General features: G+C 40.8%; 1 protein-coding gene across 1 annotated transcript in view; it reads left to right on the top strand.

Moving 5' to 3' along the window:
- rai14 (retinoic acid induced 14) overlaps positions 1 to 17,317 on the top strand; it is a 37,973-nt gene extending 20,656 nt beyond the window's left edge. The window contains exons 3-21 of the mRNA XM_083984278.1: positions 1,998 to 2,128; positions 3,864 to 3,952; positions 4,211 to 4,275; positions 5,220 to 5,277; positions 5,806 to 5,876; positions 8,914 to 9,020; positions 9,137 to 9,321; positions 9,724 to 9,749; positions 10,130 to 10,216; positions 10,666 to 10,755; positions 11,194 to 11,331; positions 11,840 to 11,941; positions 12,576 to 13,301; positions 13,456 to 13,946; positions 14,268 to 14,436; positions 14,535 to 14,702; positions 14,822 to 14,980; positions 15,103 to 15,168; positions 15,419 to 17,317. Of these exons, the coding sequence (XP_083840404.1) occupies positions 1,998 to 2,128; positions 3,864 to 3,952; positions 4,211 to 4,275; positions 5,220 to 5,277; positions 5,806 to 5,876; positions 8,914 to 9,020; positions 9,137 to 9,321; positions 9,724 to 9,749; positions 10,130 to 10,216; positions 10,666 to 10,755; positions 11,194 to 11,331; positions 11,840 to 11,941; positions 12,576 to 13,301; positions 13,456 to 13,946; positions 14,268 to 14,436; positions 14,535 to 14,702; positions 14,822 to 14,980; positions 15,103 to 15,168; positions 15,419 to 15,505 (3,015 nt within the window). The 3' untranslated portion in view covers positions 15,506 to 17,317. The remainder of the gene's footprint in view (positions 1 to 1,997; positions 2,129 to 3,863; positions 3,953 to 4,210; positions 4,276 to 5,219; positions 5,278 to 5,805; positions 5,877 to 8,913; positions 9,021 to 9,136; positions 9,322 to 9,723; positions 9,750 to 10,129; positions 10,217 to 10,665; positions 10,756 to 11,193; positions 11,332 to 11,839; positions 11,942 to 12,575; positions 13,302 to 13,455; positions 13,947 to 14,267; positions 14,437 to 14,534; positions 14,703 to 14,821; positions 14,981 to 15,102; positions 15,169 to 15,418) is intronic.
- Positions 17,318 to 19,253: the final 1,936 nt, after the last annotated feature.

The raw sequence follows: 19,253 nt of genomic DNA on the forward strand, positions 1-19,253 counted from the left end.
AGGTGTTCGCAGGCAGAGCTGACTAATGAACTTGAGCTGCCAGCAGGTCTGGGGTCCATGGGTTAACTTTTCCCCCCAATACAATACAAACTTTCTTTAAAACTGCTGCTCCTTTAACAACAACTCCTCCAGACACACTCTCTGATCTGTCCTAACAGGCTGGATACTACACCTGTCTCCTACTTCCAGGGTCAATTCATTTTCGTTTGATTCTTGACAGTTTGGTTCCAGCACAAAAATACCAAAGTTGCTTAAATCATTCACAAAATTGTACCTTGGGGTCTTAAATTTCTGCCACATTAGGCAAGTGAATTATGTTGTTTCCTTGAAAACATAATTGTGTTTAGTGCTTTTTCCCCGGTCGTAAAACTGTCGTCCAAGGACTGATTTCTATGGTATTTTTAGGTCCATGTGCAAAACAGTTGAGAATAGAAAACATGCACTAGTGACAAGGATGTCATGGTTATGCAAATTCTTTTAAAACTAAATGTTATGCCATAGAGTTACACGTGGACTGTAATTAGTCTTGCATGTCCACTGTAGTGGCTGTTTTCATCATAGACGGAGCAGAAACTGCACATTTGATCACTAATTCATAATTTGTGTTGACAAAACATCAGAGTTATCTTCCTATTAGAGACAGACTGACTCAACTAAAAGCCACACACTGTTCTGTGGATTTGCATGGCTTCACGACTCGAAGCCAAAGATAAGAGTCTCGTAAAAAAAAAAACACACACAAACCAAAAGCTCAGATCAGTGTGCAGTCTGTCCCTCTTGTAGAATTGATCTATTGACCAGAGTCTGTAAACCATCCAGAAATATGACAGTCCGACAGTAAACTGCAGGTTCACTAATAAGTAATTATTTGTGTTTACAGAACACCCATATCTAAGTTACTTTTTAACTTAAATGACCTTTTTGTGCAGGTTAAAATAACTCGTTTTGTGCAAAGTAGAAATTTCAAAACACTACTTGAAACATTCGGTACATACCAGTAACATGTGCACATGTTTCCTAACAATAGGTGCAATAGTGATCTTCAGAATTGATTATGGAACATTTGAATAAAAAATGTGACTAAGTGGAAAATCTGAAGTTTTTTTAAACAGTCCTAGTAAGTACTGAGTTCTTCTTCAGGTGGCCAGCTATGCTACATGTTTATGGTCACGCTGCCACTTTGCTGTTTTGGTATTCCCCAGTTTGGTTTGATGTAGTCTGAGACCACAGTCCTCAGTATTAGTTTTATTGCAAATGTGTTTTCCTGTCTTTGTAGAGCTGTGTATTCAGCCGGAGGTAAATACAGTGGTAGGCGGCTATAAAGCTCCCTGTGCTGTATCTTGTGCCATCAGGCTGCTGTGTTGCAAGATAGTCTCTGTATGAGATCATTCTTGAAGCTTTCCAATAGCTGACTTCTCTCCATCTGAACGGCCCGTCAGCGATACAAATGTGGGGCCATTTGGTTTGTGTATATCAGTGTGTATGTGTCCTCATTGGATGACGCCAATGTATATTTGTGTGTGTGTGGGTGTGTGTGCACATATGGAGACAAATGTTTGTGTGGGTCATATAAAAAGCCAAGAAAACATTCTCTCCCTCTGAGAAAAGATTACTCAGATTTGGGGCATCTCAGCCATTTCAGCTGCAAATTTGCTAATGTGTTTGTTAATGTCTGACAACGAACAGTGCTTCATTTTTTGGAATGTTTATATTATTATTAAGCTGTAAAATGCAATTTAGAGAAATTATGTACAGTATACAAATGTCACAGTGATCAAATAAATACCCTAAAATCTGAAAAATGCCTTTGTTTACAGCCTGGGGAGTTTTACTGTTGATGATGCAAAGGATTATGATGATTTTGTTTAGTTATATGTGACTTGAAATACATAATTCAATAATAATCCCTTTGATTAAATTTAATATCATCTTTTTGTCCCCTCCCTCACCTCCTGTATTTTCTTTTTTCCCACCTCTCTCCATCTTTCTGACTTCAGGCCAATGAGTGGAATAAAAATGACGAGCGCCTGCTTGCTGCGGTGGAGCATGGCGAGCTGGAGAAGGTGGCGTCGCTTCTCGCCAAGAAAGGTGTCAGCGCCGTGAAGCTGGATAGCGAGGGCAAATCAGCGTGAGTGTTTTTATTATTATGTGGAAAACAATAAATGGAAAATGGCTCTTGTGCAGATTTAGATACTCACTGCAAAACAAAAACTATTCAGCTGAGTAATTAATTGACAGAGACGAGACTGAACAGACTGCATCCGTTTCTTTTGATTGACAATGAGATGGAGGAGGCAGCTCTAAACAAAGAGAAAGATTAAGATTGAAGTCTGCCACGGTACAGATCTTTAGTTTGCTAGTTTCACGAGCGCAGCTATTGAGGCTCGAGCTGAGACTTTGCTCTGCCTTCAGCAACAAAAACCCCACAACAAATGTTGTCACTGTAGAGATTTTGTTGTTTTCCTTTGCGCACAGATTCTTGGGCTAATGAAGCTACTTTCACACGCCGCCACACTATGTTAAAAAATAAATGACTGGTCTAAAAATACAGCTGTTTCTCTTAGTTCCTGAAAGTTTGACATTTTGCAGCTCTTCGCTCAGCCTCCCTGACATTCAGTGGTCTGACAGGCCAGTTCATTTGGACAGAGGCAGTGCAGCTCGTTGCCTCACCGGTTGAGGTTGCTGATAACACAGAGGCTCAGTGTTAATATTTGACCTCTCTCTATTTTACTGAAACATAACACCAGCTGACCTCAATGTGTTGAGCAGCTCACGCAGAGCCAGGAAGATCAAAACACAGGAACAAACACTAAGCGGGGAGCAAATGTGCAGATTTTCACATGCTGAAACAAACAGCTTTTTTTCTATTATTCCACCAGTAGTTCACATCCTTGACCTTTTCTCAGTGTGCGACTAGAGCACAGACTCACACATACAGATGCATACCCACAGCCTTTGTAAATCATGATGAATGTGGTGGTTTGGGATCGCAATGCTCCAATCTTTTCAGAACGCAACAAAGGAGGAGTCTACAGTATCTCTATGGTGATAAAACCTGATTGAAAGGCATGTGGGCATGGCCGTGCGCGCGTGTGAATCCTACGCACACACCAAGGGAAAGCTGGGCATGTGGAGTGTGTGTTTTTTTTCGTTCTGCTCTCTGAGCTGGAAAAGGGGTTGTATTGATTGCCCACTGCACACATACGCACAAAGAGGCACGCACAATTCAGAGGGTGTTTTTTTTCCCTTTTTCTTTGGCATAAAGGGTGATATCGACTTATGACATTCCTGGACATGGACCAGTATTTTCCCTCCTATACTCTGGGCTATCAAAAATAACTGATCAATGGACAAGTTTATACCTAAAGTGTAGCTGCATCTTAGAAATGCCAGGGTACTGTTTTGATTTGGTCAAAGTCCATGTGTTATCATCACTTTCTTAAAGAAATTGTTTCATGGTTTGGGAAAGACACTTATGAGTTTTCCTGTAGGGTAAGATGAGATGATTGATGGTACACTCATCGTCTGTTCACTAAATGTTAAGCTATAGCCACCAGCTGCAGCACCTACACCTAATTAATTAACATGTTATATCATATTTACATAACTTATAAAATAAGCAGAGACTCTGTATGCAAGAAATAGTCCACATATTGTAAAATCCTATGAAATCAAATACTTGGTTTGTGCTGTTTGTTTTGGGTACACACACTAAAGAGAGGAGATGTAACAGTGTGATGATATGCAGACAACCTTGTAACTTCGTTTTAAATGGACAGGCCCACTGATACAACAGGACATCACAACTGCATCTTTGTTGTTGGGATTTAATAACCTCTGTTCTCATTTTTTGATCGCTGCAGTCTTCATGTGGCCGCGGCACGTGGTCAGACAGACTGTCTCTCTGTCATCCTGGCCCATGGAGCAGACCTGTCAGTCACTGATGCTGCTGGTATGTAACTCGACTGTTCGTAAAGACAGCGGCGCCAGATGTATAAATATGGTCATTCTTTCTCTTTAGATGGAAAAACACCTAATTGATTATGTCTCTTGTGTTATTGTTTTGTAATTTTGGTTTTAGAACTTGACAGATTATTAATTTAGGTCAAATTTAGGATTGTGTAGTCTCTAGTAAGATTTCTTCTACTTGTCACTAAAATCTGTGGCCTGATGAAGATTTTATGTAACATCTTTATTTCTTTATGTTCAGGCTCCAGTCCATTACACCTGGCTGCCAAAAACAATCACATCGAGTGCTGCAAAAAGCTCATTCAGGTAAAGAAGATAAAGTTTTTTCAAAAGTAACAAATTGTTATACATGAGTCTGAAATTTTTAAATGTTATTATCAGCCATACTCCTTTTACTGTGGTGACCTACTGTATAATACAACAACTCACTGCAAACTGCCAAGCCATGTATTTATAATCAGTGCCAGCAGCAAACAATATGGTCCCAGAGTGGTGATAAAATAACCACAGTTTTTTTGATTTAATATACTTGTTGTACAGTCCTTCAGGTATATTGAAATATTTTGAAGGTGTGTTTTCTAACAAAAAGGTGAGGATTATAGAACAAAGAATGTTTTCATGGCACAGCATCCAGTCACCCAGCAGGACTTCTTCTTGGACACATTACTTGGTGCAGCAAATGAGGAATGTGTGAAAGCAGGAGCATGAACCGTGTGAAATCTACAGTCTGACGAGCCTCAGCACTCTGCTAAGACGTCTGAAACCAGACAGTTTCACCGCTTCATTACTTCAGTCTGCTGATTCTGTGTCCGTGTTTGTGCGTGTGCCCCCCTGTTAAGATCGGCACACACACACACAGCTCTGATCTGCTGACCTAACTATCTCATGACAGTCTGCAGTGTCTCAGCAAGACACACGTCTCGTCAAACATCGATGCAAGTCTCCATAATGTTGCACCAAATTATATTAAAAAAACGTTGTTAGTTCCAAATTATTAGCTGCTTGTTCACTAGAAACAAATAATACCATCTCTAAAATTTTGTAGCAGGTCATCACTACTTGTTATTAGGAGAAAAAGAAACACATAGAAAGGTAGTAAGTAACAAAGACTCATCACAAAAAAGAACAGAAGTGAACTGCATGGATCTAAAACAAAAATACTGTAAAAGCATTTAACTTCACTTTCACAATCTTCCATAATCCATATGTAACTTTGATTTGCATGTGTAAAATTGTCTGTTTACCCACAGTGTAAATGTCCTATGGACGCTGTAGATGGCACAGGAAAGACAGCCCTGCATCACGCTGGTGAGTGTGTCAATATCCTGAGAGTTAACCAAACAAAGGTGCTTTTATTGAAGGTTAGTCTGCTTAGAGAACTACGTGGGAAAATATCTGGCGAGATTTAAGTTTAAGCTCTAATTTTATTTGGATGAACTCATCGACCATAGTTGGATTTAAGTGATTAAATGTGATCTCAGCCGAGTAATTTCTTTTTTTTTTCTTCACGAGTCTTCCTCTTACTATGTCTTACAGTGCTGGTGTTTGTTGACAGGAATGTTGCACTTTTTAAACTGGAAGCAAAGGTTTACCATTGTGGCGTGTTACTTCAGTCACCATAACCATGTCTGTGCTTTTTAATGAAAATTAAATTTGACAGTCCAGCTGTGTTCCACTCATTTTTAATTAATTTGGTCTTTTGTAAATCAGGGAGGGAGACAAAGGAGAGAAAATTCTTGCTAAATTCAGTCCTGGACCAAATGGGACCAAGCTGCGATCTCTGGACACCTGTGTGCTTTAGTTCATTGTCTGACTCTTGTTTTGTTTTATCCTCAGCTGCCAGCGGGAACATCCAGACCGTCCAACTGCTGTGTGAACTCAAATGTCCCGTCAACCTGAAAGATGCAGTACGTACTTTCATTATTACTTCCACTCTTTCTTCCCCAGACTTATTTTTCCTGGCACGATAGTAGCAGGCTCAGAAGCAGAATAAAGACCACAGAAATGCTCCATTCAGTCTCATTCATATCCCTCTCCACTGAGGAATTTATTCAACGAAGGTAAATCACTTGTTGTACACTCTAGATTTTCATTAGGATTTATCTGTGTGTATTTATCTGCTGTCAAATATCTTATTTCCCAAGTTACATTTTTGAAGTTTATAAGAAGTAAAGTGCTGTTTGAAAACCAGTTATCTGCAGCTGTTTGTCACAGCTGGAGGTCAACAGTATTAAGGATCCTCAGGCCCTGACACTTCCTCTTGTTGTCTTTCTCCATTTTAAGATTGATTAATATTGTTCAGTTTGTGTGTGTGTACACATGTGTGTGAGGTAGAGGGTCAGCGTACTGTGGGAACTTGGTTCTCAAGCCGCAGACATGTGGTCTCCATTGCAATGATGCTCCATGCCTGTGGTTTTTACCCAACTGGGGTGTGTTAGCGTGATATTTTGTGCGTGTGTGTGCGTAAGAAAAAAAAAGCGCAATTGAGAGAAACGAAATGGAGAAGAAGAATGTGTTGCCCATTTATTCCCCTTTTTATTATCACGCCACAGCTGGTCTGTTACAGATCAACACTAACCCTAACACACACACACACACAGACACACACTGACTCACACAGGTCTCTCAGCCTGCATGTAAAGATGTTGTTCTTTTTATTAAAATGCACTGCAGCCTTGTTGCTTGTTCAAATGTGTGACAAGTTATATGTTGTGGCTTTTGAAACTGACTGATGCTACCACTTAACCAATGACTGGAAGGATTTTAAGGGGTAAAGTGTTAAAGGGCTAAAGGGTTTCTGAAATCCTGGTAATAACTGGAGCGGCCCTCACAAGATGTTTTTGTTTTTTTCCCCCCCTTTAAAAATTCTTCCTAATCAATCCAACAATTGTTTAACAAAAAGGTTTTTGTCTGAGGGCTTTCAGAACTTGTGAGCTGCGACACATTTTACTCAAAACATGTCGACAAAAGTGTTCAGTTCACAAACCATATTGTTGTATCAGACAGAGAGTGCTTTAGCACAGTTCAGATCTGTCCTGTTGACATAAAGCATGCAATATCACTTTCATACAAGACCATTCACTTCTCCAGGCAGGCATAATCATCTGCAAGTGTGTGTGTGTGTGTGTGTGTGTGTGTGTGTGTGTGTGTGTGTGTGTGTGTGTGTGTGTGTGTGTGTGTGTGTGTGTGTGTGTGTGTGTGTGTGTGTGTGTGTGTGTGTGTGTGAGTTTGATTTGAGCTGCTGTGTCTGCTCTTAGTGGACATGTAGACTGAAAACCACAAAGTTGTCTGGAACATATTGGAGTCAGTGCTGAGCAGAACATGCCAGCTTGTTAGCCTCAAGCATAGATCATTGCTAAAGCATACAGTATGTCTATACCTGATCTATATTTGACTGCAGCAGCATACACATGGTGAGATATTGAGAGAAAACCAGGAACATTTGCCAGGTCTAACATATGTCAGACAAAGAATGTTTATACAGAATCAAGTAAATGTAAACTTAATTCTGCTCAGAGACGCTGGAAACATGTAGTATAAAAGCTTCCTTATGTTTTCTGTTGAGGAGAAATATACAGTTACTTAAGAAAAGCTCGGCCTTGATATAAATCACAGATGCGGCCTGGTTATTCTTTGACAGCCTTTGTCTGACTCTGTTGAAAACACTAAGAGGCCAGTCAGTGGTGGAGTGTAACTAAGTACATTTAATCAAGTAGCAGTAAATGAGTGTTTTCCTTTTAATGCCACACTATGATTTTATTCAGCTACACTTCTGAGTGAAATATGCATTCTACTTTTATTTGGCACCTTCACTAGTTAGGGTACATATCAGTTCTTCTAGAACAATTGGCATGACAGCAGCTATCAATAAACACAACTCAATTTACATATGTGAATAATAAAGTGTTAATACACCTGTGCAGCTACACACAACCACGCAGGCACTGAATCTATTACCCGGAGAAGAAAAATGGTTTCTGTCATTGAGACAGAGTTCAGTAGAAGCACAGACACAGGGCTGTTAAAGTCTTTAGCAGAGCTCAGAGGAACCCACAACATAGTTTCTCTCTCTCTGTGGTGTATGGAAGCAGAAGCCTTGTAATAGAAAACACAAAACTATGCTGACACACTTTACATTCTTTTACTTTTTCCAGTTGGAGAGAACTAAGGTTTTTTTTTCTTTTTTAACTTCTTGTTTCACTCGTAACAATATAAATGACATGTGAAAATATCTGTTCATACAGTTTAATACTGCTTTCTTTTGTGAACTGTATTGACTGTCTGAGTTGAAAAACTGTGCATTCATAGCTCAGGGTTGAGTCACAATTCACTGAGATAGGTATTATTTTCTAACTTCATCTTGGCTAAGTAAACGTTCCTGCCCTGAACTGAACCTTGAGGCAGCAGCCCCTCCCAGACCGGACACCACCCTCAACAATCCCAGCCAATCCACTCTGTAGGTTGAACTGAGGTAATAGAGGGTTTAGGTTAGGTTAAGGGTCGTGCTTGGATGCGTCAGTCCTGGTGAGAAATGTGGGATGACTACGTTGCATGAAATACTGCCCCAGTTGTCCGGCTCGGGGCAATAAACTCCTCCGTACCCAATCATTTCAAACTGTAAATATGTAATTTGGGGATTTTCCCTTGCTCGTATTTCTCTCATCCTAAAACAAATGCCACTCTGCAAAGTGGTACGAGTTTGGCTTTTCTTATGAGCTGGGAAATTCATTTACAGTTGGAGATTTTCACTGCTTTCTCACATGGATCTGAGACTTCTCTCACCACACAGATAACTTAACCATACTCCGTGTCTAGGCTCACGTCCTGATGTCACATAAGATAAGTTATGAGTGTGTGCGCATATAAATCTGGGGTGTGCGGCCCCTCCATAGGATGATCTCAGTCACAGATAATGTTTATAATGTCTGTCTGTCTGTCTCCAAGGATGGACTCACCTCCTTGCTGTTGTCAGCCAAACACGGTCATGCTGAAGTGTGCTGCACGTTACTGGACTGTGGTGCCGAAATCAATGCTCCTGACAACAGTGGCAGGTACAAGACACCTGGGAAGACACAGAAAATACATGAATGACATGTAATTGCAGTGATATCTGAGTAAAGACACTTGGATGTTGTAGTAATCAACATTTTGTACTTTTGTGTTGTAGGACAGCCTTGATGCTGGCCAGTGAGTCCAGTGCGGTGTCTGTTGTCGAGGTCTTGGTTCATCGAGGAGCAGATCTGTCAGCTGTAGATTCACAGGGCCAAGATGTTGGTTACTACGCTAAACTGTCGGGCCACTCAGACGTCAAAACTGCCCTCACTGCCGCTCTGAACAGACAACAGATTTCAGGTGAGAGTCCTGAAAACACAGTGTACACTGGTGTACATAATAATTCAGCGGTTTCTATGTTGTATTTCTCATTGTGTATTATTGCACAACACTTCGCTCAACCCTGGTCATTGTTAAATGTGCTTCATAAGTAAACTTTAATAGTAATGTAAAAGTAAAATAAAATAAAGAGCTGTTTGAACAGGTCTTCGCCCCTCATGATATAAATACATACAGTACAGTATACACACATAACTGTAAGTTGTCTGTATGTTCAGATACACACTGCTCTGCTTTCAAAGCAGTCAGCACTGCCACCTGGAGGGCATCTCATGTCATTACGACATATTTTTTCAAAAAATTAACGAGGCTAAAGTTTTTTGTTTTTCTTTTTTTGCATGTTCTACCTTTCTCCTTCGACAGATACAAAGTCTCCCAGAAGTCCACTGGTAAGACATTTTTAATCTTCACAAACAGGCACAAATCCAAATGAACTAGAAAAGCAATCGATTATCATCAATACTAATATAAGAGTTTCAATGTAGTTGTGTGATTCATGAGAAAAAAAGCTAAAAATGAAAGCCAAACTTTGTCTGTTATTTCTGTTGTCTAGCTACACCACCTAGACAGTAGTTTAGTACCAGCTTCTGTAATGTATCAATATGAAATTTCTCTACTTGTTTTAGTTGCTGTATATGGGAAGACAACCCTGGAGTCTTAACTATAGCACTCATTGATTGCCGATCCTTTTACTAACCAGCACTGAATCCCACCTTTCTTTCTCCCTCTCTTCGTTGCCTCTCCTCTGTCTCCTTCGCTGGCTCTTCAGCATGATCAAGTAGCTAAGCTAAGTGATGAACGGATCACAACTCCCAAAAAACGAAAAGCACCTCCACCTCCTATTAGCCCACTGCAGGTAAACGCATGTCTCTCGGTGTATCTGTCTGCTTGTATCAGTTTGCCACTCTTCATATTAATGCACGTCTGCAGTGGTTTCATGAAATGAGCAGTGCGACCTGTGTTGTGTCTCAACAGTAATTTATAGTTAGTTAGTATATCAGAGCATTTCATTTCCTGTAGTATGGACATTTAATGTTCATACTAATCAGTATTTTTTTTCCCCAAAGAAATACTGAATTAAATGTACAGTACTTACTGTAATACAATATCACTTTAAATATGATTGTCCTTCTGATAAGACTGTTAAACCTGCCCATTTTGTATTAAAAAAAAGGGGCTCATGAACAAATATGTAGTTTGTTTTAAGTTATTTTTATTTGACCAGAATGGATTAAGTGTTTATGAGGAAAACAAATTTAAAAAAGACTAATCAAACTAAAACTAATCAACTTCATCCTCCTTCAGAGTTCTGGACCCTCGTCTCCTTCAGTCATTATCTCCTCTGGGACCCCTGCATCTAGCAAAAGTGACACTCCCAAGAGATTCAACTACAAGGTAAACAGCTGATAAAATGAAAAACAAGCTCATGAAAATATGACAGATATGCATAAGAGCAATGTTAATGTTTATGTAATAACCTGTTGTTTTCAGAGACTGAGAGTTTGTTTTCCAGATGTGTAAACTTATCAAAGCAAAATAAACAAGTTTAATAAATACACAGTTGTTTAATATTTAGGAGAAAAAAAATCCAATACACCCCCAAAAGGAAATGATGTAGTTACTGGAATGTATCTTTGACTATTGTTTAATACACAATTAAGTGTTGTACATTCATAAGTAGGTCAATGTACAGAGCCACTTTCTCCCCCTCCTCCTTTCACCTCAATTTTCTCTTCCTTCTCCTTGTCCATCTCATGTTCTTCTCCCCTCCCCTTCCTCTTTCCTGCCTCTCTTCACCCCTGTCCTCTCCCCTCCCCTTTCTCATTTGAAAAGGAGGATGAAGTGAGAGGAACGGTGCTGAGAGCGGAGGTGGAGAAGCTCCATGAGGAGAGAAACATGCTGCTGGAAACAATTGAAGACCTGAAGCAGACGGTGGAGCAGACGGTGGCTGGTCCTGAGCTAGATACGAAGGTGATTCATGACTAAAACATGCTACGGTGATGGGATTAGGTTACATAGGAGCAGATTTGAAAACAGATGTGATGATAACAACGGCAGACTTGGAGGTAAATAAACAGCAGACTGAAAAGTAGAGCATTCAAACAATGTGGAGTCCTGGACATATGGACTATATTTAATCTACACAATACTAAGACCTTTTTCCCAGCTGGATGAAAAGTTGGATTGAGTTGGATATTACTAGACAAGTCACTCAGTGGCTATTTGAACTTTTCATTCACTTTTCTGTCGATTAGTCTGGTTGTTGAAATCTTCAACTCTGCTTCTAGTTTAATACTTTACTCTGACAGAGACTGCTGAACTTTTTCACCCCTGCATTCTTGGAGGAGGTCTAACCTCAGCTTTCGACGTGTCACAGCTCGTTTTGTTTTTCACGAGGTAGCTAGTGGTCTTTACCGTTGCTTTGATGCCTCTCTGTGTGCCTCTGGTTGTAATGTATGTGTATTGTATGTGTTGACAGGTCGAACACAGTGGTACGGCATCTGCAGCTCTGGTTTCTGCTCTGCAAGCCAAGATTACTTCTCTCACTTTGGAGAACCAGCAGCTTGCAACTAAAGTCAGGGTATGGAAGTCATTCATTCATATTTCAGTGAAATCATTAACTAATGAATGAACGTAAAGGTAAAACAGCAAGCAAATGAACAGACACAGCCACAACATCCATTCAAATACTGTTTGCATTGTCCTCTCTGCACATAAAAGGAGTACTGGATACTGTAGTCATCCCACTAGTGTATACTTTGGAATAGTATTCACAGATGATCTCAATGTAGGAGAACAATTACAGTGATCTAAAAGTTTTAAGGTTGACCTGAAGAAATGTGAATCTGACCTATGTGTGTAACCACTAATCATTTTAATATTACAAAACATCCATGGTAAATAATGGCTTTCATTGTGTAGTGATGTTGTAATGAAAGAAACAGAAATAATTAATAATAATTAATTGCTTTGCCATGACTTAACTATCACAATTGGTCCTGATTACCTTTCTATTGGTCATTAATTGGATCTCTAAGAGACGAGTCTTTAATAACTGATATAATCTATCCAATCATCTATTGAGGGTTTCCTCCCATCTCTTCTATTCCTGTTTTACAAGCATTATTCTGTAGAAAGTTGGTTCGATGTTATTGTTTTATAAGTCAACCAGAATTGTTTATTTTAACTTTGTCCTGACTCTTCTTACCTCACAGAAACATCCATCTCTCCAAGGAAACGAGGACCTGAAGGAGACCAGTCGTCCAAACAGCATGGCCTCCAACTCCTCCTTCCACTCCACCAAGGATGAGTTTGAATCACTATCACCAGTTCCCTGCACCGCCCAAGGAGAGAGGGAGGACAGTTCAGTCGGTGTTTCTGTCAGACAGGAAGAGGAGGAGAGCGACGGAGGCAGAGAGGAGATCAGACTGTTGAGACAAGCGCTGGAGGGCGTTCAGGTGAAACTGCTGGAAACCAGGAAGGAGAACCGCTCACTTCAGGCTCAGCTGAAACCTGAGAGAGCCAGAGAAAGAGATGAGGATGAAGGAGGGGTGAGGGAGAAGGGAAGAGAGGAGGAGCTGATGGAGAGTTTAGCCGAGCTGCAGGCGAAGCTGACAGACACTCAGGAGCGATACCACCAAGCTGTGGAGGAGGTGGACGAGCTGAGAGCGCAGATGGGAAGGGAAGGCAACGAGCTGGGGGAGAAAGAGGAGGCCCAGAGACGAGCGTCGTCCACGCTGGAACACGAAGTGAAACAGCTGAAGGCCCAGCTCCTCCTGTCGGGATCGGAGCTGGAGAAAGCGGCTCAGCAAATCAGACAGCTGGAGGAGGCGCTCAGGAGGACGGAGGAGGAAAGACGAAGCGCGAAGGAGAGAGAACAGAGGACGGCTCAGATAGAGGAGCGGTACAAGGAGGCAACGGAGGAGATCAGGATGCTACAGGTAGATACAGGCCTCCAACTGAAATTGCTTTACCATTGTTTTTTATTCATTTATTCAACATTTTGACTGGTCATTTAATCATTCTTCATCTTCTTCACTTATTTTTCATCTTTATTTTTATTTAATCAATTGATATTTCTGCTGTGTTGTTCAGGAGGCTCTGAGGGGAACAGTACCTGTTGAGGCTGCAGCCAAAGACTTTGAAGAAATGAAAGCTGAGCTGAACGAGGTCATTGCTGGGCTGCAGCGCCGCTTGCTGGAGCTTTCACACTCCTACAGCGACACCAAGAGTCAGCTGGGTGCGACTCAGAAACAGCTGGCCGAGGCCAAATCTGAGAGCAGCTTGCCGTCGTCCCCCTCTCCTGAGCATCAGCAGCAGCAGCAGGTCCAGGTGCTGAGCAGCAGGGTGGAGGAGCTGCAGACTTTGCTGGCCGAGGCAGAGAAGAAGCTCTCGGCCGCTCAGCAGGAGATTTCAGCGCTGAGGCAGGAGGCTGAAGCTCAGGCACAGAGCTCTGTGGCCCTCGCCGACCACACGCAGGTCATGTCCTCTCTGGGAAATGCCATCAAAGAGCTGGAGAGCCAATCAGAAGCCCTGAAAGAACAGCTACACCAGAAGAGCCTGCAGGTGGAGGCTCTTCAGAACAGGTGAGATGAGAAAACTGAGGAGATTTCCGGGGTGTGTTTGACCAAATGCATCAATTTCAATGTTCTGGTCCTTAACTTGGAATTTACCAGTTTCCATACTTCCACTATATTTGAATTGGCAGTCGCTGTTTGTAGTATATTCATATATAGCATATACTGTACTGTATACTGTATGTAGTGACAATAATTAGCTCTGCCTTGACGGCTAAAACAATGAAATTTTACTTTTACGAGTCTAAATCATAATACATAAATAAAAAAGCACCAAGTACTAGTTATTTTTGTGTCACTGTGTGATTCTTGTGCTTATTTTACCAAAAGACTGGCAGCAGAAAAAGATGTCGCCCCAGATGACTCAGTCTCCCATCTGGACCACGAGACCATGCGAGAGCAGCTGGAGGGCGAGGTGAACCACCTGACGCAGCTCCTCCAGGGGGCCCTCAGGAAGCAGGATGAGATGGCTCTGGAGGCAGCTGACGCATGGCAGAAGGTGAGGAGAAAGAGGAGCAAAGGGGGAAATCTACATTTTGAATATTGATAATAACCCTGAACACTTAACCTTAAAAAACTATTTTATCTGTCCGTCAGGCGCGGGAGAACCGTGCAGAGCGGGAAGCCCTGCAGGAGCTGGTGATGTCCAGGGAGAAGGAGAACCAGACGCTGTCCTCCAGGCTGGCTGAGTCCCAGGACGCTGTGTGTCAGCTCAAACAGCTGGTGGAGAACCACGTCGCCTCAGAGAGAGAAAAGAACAAGAGGGTCAGTAGTGACCTCATACTATCTGACAGAGCACTTGGTTTTCTAAAATGGTGTTCTGATTGACAGAGTTGAATCGCCTTAAATTTCACTGACCACACGTTTCCCGTTTCCCCCCTCAGATAGACGACCTGTCGCGGGAGGTGGGGAAGCTAAAGGACGCCTTAAACAGCCTGTCACAGCTCTCCTACACCGCTGGCTCGCCCTCCAAGAGACAGCAGCAGAACCAGCAGCTGGAGACCCTGCAGCAACAAATCAAACAGCTGCAGTACCAGCTAGCTGTACGCCCTCCTAAACCTACTCACAAAAATTATTTTCATTTTGTGTCCTTTGACAATTCAAGTGAAATTTCTGAATTCTACCTTCAGTCTAATAAAGTATTTAACTTGTGTTTTCTCTGTAGGAGTCAAAGAAGCAGCACAATGAGATAGTGTCAGTCTATAGGATGCACCTGCTCTACGCTGTCCAGGTAAATTCATCCATTAGTTTGCCTCAAGGCTGCAAGGTTTACATTTTTGAATTTTAAAGAAATTGTTCACGCAAATACTCACTGAAATATCCATATCTTCTAATTAATTTTAAAGTTTGAACTGAGGGCTGTTGCATTTGAGGGATCTGGCCCATTAAATCACATCAGATTGAGTTTCACAAAGTGTAACGTGAAATAACTGCACGTGCATTTTACTCACAGTTGGTGAACTGAACCTTTGTGTCTTCAGGGCCAGATGGACGAGGACGTGCAGAAAGCCTTAAAGCAGATCCTGATGATGTGCAAGATGCCAAGCCAAGCCAAGGAGGCGTGCTGAGACAGACAGGGCCCGGTTTCCCAAAAGCATGTTCAGATCGAACCTCCAGTGAACTGCTGCTGTCACCACACATCCTCCCGTCCCAATCCAAGCATTGCCTGTGTCGATTACAAGCAAGGCCAACACATGGTGCCTCTGGAGAAACCTTGAGTTAGGAAACAGGTTTACAGTCATATGGTCATTGCCTTTGCTTTCTGTCATTCTGAGCCCATTGAAATCAACGGCTCATCACTGTTCTGATGGAATATGTTTTTGGGAAACCCCTGCCCAGCGGACAAGATACTGTCCCATTGCCTACCTGACTGTGTACCAGCCAAACATATAATAAACATTACATTCAAAATGTGCAGTAACCTTAAATCACAAGCAGTTGCACAAGCGCGATAAAGCAAACATGTGTGTGCACTCAGACATAGACACACATGTACGTGCACACTAAGCAGTCTGAGTTTGTGGTTTGTCTGTCTGTTACAACGTTTGCTTAGAGAGAGAGAAAGAAAAGCCTGAGTTGGCGCTGCTGTTACTAGTATCTATTTTATGATACAACAGTGTTAGTTTTATTTTACGTGTCTAAATGTTTCATGGTTGTCCACAACTTCCTGACAACATCTAAATTATTTGTGCCCTGATAACAATGCATCTGGCTTCGCTCCAGCACCAGCCCAAATCATATAGAAATGTCTTTTGGCCACACTACTATGAAGAACAGCATGATACTGTTTGTATTGCTATTTTCCTATTAGCACAAAAACATTTTTTTTATATAAAAATGTATTTTACTGGGTTGTATTGCTTTGTCATGTTCTCTAAATTACTGTACTTAAATGAAGAGGTTTGATACAGTAGCTGTATTTTTGATGGCCTTGTGTTGTGTCTGTGTTTTGTGTGAATGAGAAGATTTTTTCCTTCAGTGTAACAACGCACTAAGTGATCTAGAAACATCTAAATTAGTTTATTTTCCTGGCAGTATTTTACATAGTTGTGAAAAGGTTAGCTGTAATTGTTCAAGGTAATCGAAACAAAACAGTTGTAACAAACATCCAACAGAGTGGGCTCAATATTTTTGTCTTTGTGAGTCAGAGGACAGTCAGGAGGCAAGATTTTTTTTAGATCTTGTCAATGCTTTCTTTTTGCTCTACACTCTTTCAGTCTTTTCTTACTTGAAGATCTTCTGAAAGCAAAATGTTTAGTTTTGGATAAAAACGTGTTGTGTCTTGTGTCATGTGCCTGCACTTAATAATCAGACTGTATTTTTGTGTCTTCTCTGCTGTCAAAAATCAATAACTCCAGCGCTGATTTCACCAGGCTTCCTCTGATTCTATTAAATGTGTGTGTCTGGTTGTTTCCCTGTAGGTACGGATCCACACTGTTCAGTGTTTGGCCATATGTTTTAAATGCATTTCTGTGAGCATGTCCTCTAGCGGCTGTTTCCACGTCACACTCCTCTGCCTTAGTACTGTACTTAGAGCCATACGTCAACTGTTTAAAATACAGAAGACACCAACGCTGTTTAACTGGAGTGAGATGAAATGGATTTGGATCTGAAGCTCCCTCCTTTCTCACTCAGCAACCTTTTATTTTTATTTTTATTTTTTTTTACTGAACATGATTTACACCTGACAGAGATTTGTTAGCAGAGTCTTTGCATGTCTTATTTCATAGCTTCTAAGATATTATATAACTTCCTCTCTCTTGGCCTTGACTGAAGTGTTTTGTAACAAAGAAAGGGAAAAGAAAGAAGCAGCTTTTCTGTCGGTTGTTTCTTCACGGTTTTGTAGTGACGTTAAAAAAATGCTTTTTGCCAACTGCTTTTTTTGGTCCACATTAATAAATTTTCAAGATACTACACCGTCGTGTTTCTGTGTTTTATATTTTCCATCTCTTACGTACGTAACAAGCTGTGTGACGATTTCCAGATTCATTTTAAGAATGGTTATTTTGCTTAATTTGAACAGTACTTCACATAAAATGGAAAGTTTTTATTATGAGGTCATGCAAACAACTACGCTACAGTATTCTCAGCCAAACCATCACAGATTAATAGGAACCAGACTCATGATGCCAGATATATGCTTTTTTAAACAACGCAGCATCGCTGGCATCTTTCCCAGGATTCTGACAATATGTTGGCAAACTTAAACATCCAAACCAAACAAACACAACACTCACACCTCAGTGGTTCAGACTTTTGACACTTTAGTGGAGAAGAAAATGACACACACACACTCCTCCCCTCTGGCAAAAGGCTCCAGTCCATCCGGACCAGGACCTCACGCCACAAGAACAGTTTCTTCCCCTCTGCAGTCAGACTATTGAACAATGCCCCAGTTCCCCCTAAATAACCCTAAACCTATGGACAGTCACTCTGCACTACAACATTTTGCACAATAACTTATTTAGTAGTATATGTATATATCTTTATTCTATTCTTTTATATAGTATATGTGTATTTATTGTACACTGTATGCATATTTCCTTTTTGTATATAGTATATGCGTATCTTTTGCACTAGAATATTTTAATTCATTCTATTTTATTTTATTATTCTATTCTATTTTTGGTACTTTTATGTTTGCACCTGAGACCTGACAAGTTCCTCGTGCTGTAAACTGACTGATTCTGATTCTGAACTCACATGCTTTATTTTCAACCTGATTATTTGGACTGATCTTTTGCAGGGATGGGATTTTTGGGGCCTATACTGATATAAGGGAGTGAAATATACCAACAGCTAATAATAATTAATGGACCGGTATTCCTCACATATGCATAAACACACACAAAATATATACATTCACAAGTATGTGTGGGGCAAATCTATATAAAAGAATAAGCATAAAAAAATGTTTTAAAGTGTGCAACCAGTGCAAGGATATGATTTCTAAATTACACCTAGTTAGCGAGATACCTGTAAAGTTTGGGGGCATAAAAAAGTCTTTACATCAGTTCTTATCAGACAACACATACATCAATACTGATATGTCTAAAAAAACCTCAAAACCTCAAACCAGCTGATTGATGAATCAGGCCTTACTGATAAGCCTATGAAATGTTCAGTACAATTAAACCTCTCAGTCTCTGTCTAATCAACAGGTTAAATCAGCAACAAACCACTTTTTTCTGTTCTGAGTTTTACTTTTGGGAAGTGTTTGGTAAAGTCCAAGAGGATAATGAATTGAACTGACAATAAACAGCCACTAGATGGTGATGTCTAACAAACCTGGACCTCATCTCTCTGTCTCTCCTATCGGGTGTCTTCAGGCTCAAATGAATAGATAAGTGACAGATTAACAGACAGGACATTAGTAAATGATTAAAGAATCATATTAAACTAAATCATGGGATGATAAAATTGATTAGATGTAACATGATCAAAATCATTTACTTTTGCCTGCATCTTCACCAGACCAAGCCTATAGGTGACACTAGACTGTACAGCCATCATCAACACTAAATGAAGAGTATCTACTATCTTCAGGGAGGAAGGTGTTCATTCTGTAGACTTGTGATCGTGAATGTATGTGTGCAGAGACAGATTCATGCACAGATACATCTCCCAGAAATATACATGTCAGAGTTTGAAATAGTGGGCTAATTAAAAAATATCATATGCATTGCTTATTTTCCTGTTGGATTAGGCACACCTTGCTCTGTGTCAACACCCCGTCCTCCCTCAGTGTCCACTCAGCTTCGGCTCTCAGAAGTCCTGCCAGCCTGACTCTGGGTAATTTATCTGCCGTTCGGTTTC

The sequence above is a fragment of the Trachurus trachurus genome, assembly GCF_905171665.1.
Source record: "Trachurus trachurus genome assembly, chromosome: 12".
Classification (NCBI taxonomy): domain Eukaryota; kingdom Metazoa; phylum Chordata; class Actinopteri; order Carangiformes; family Carangidae; genus Trachurus; species Trachurus trachurus.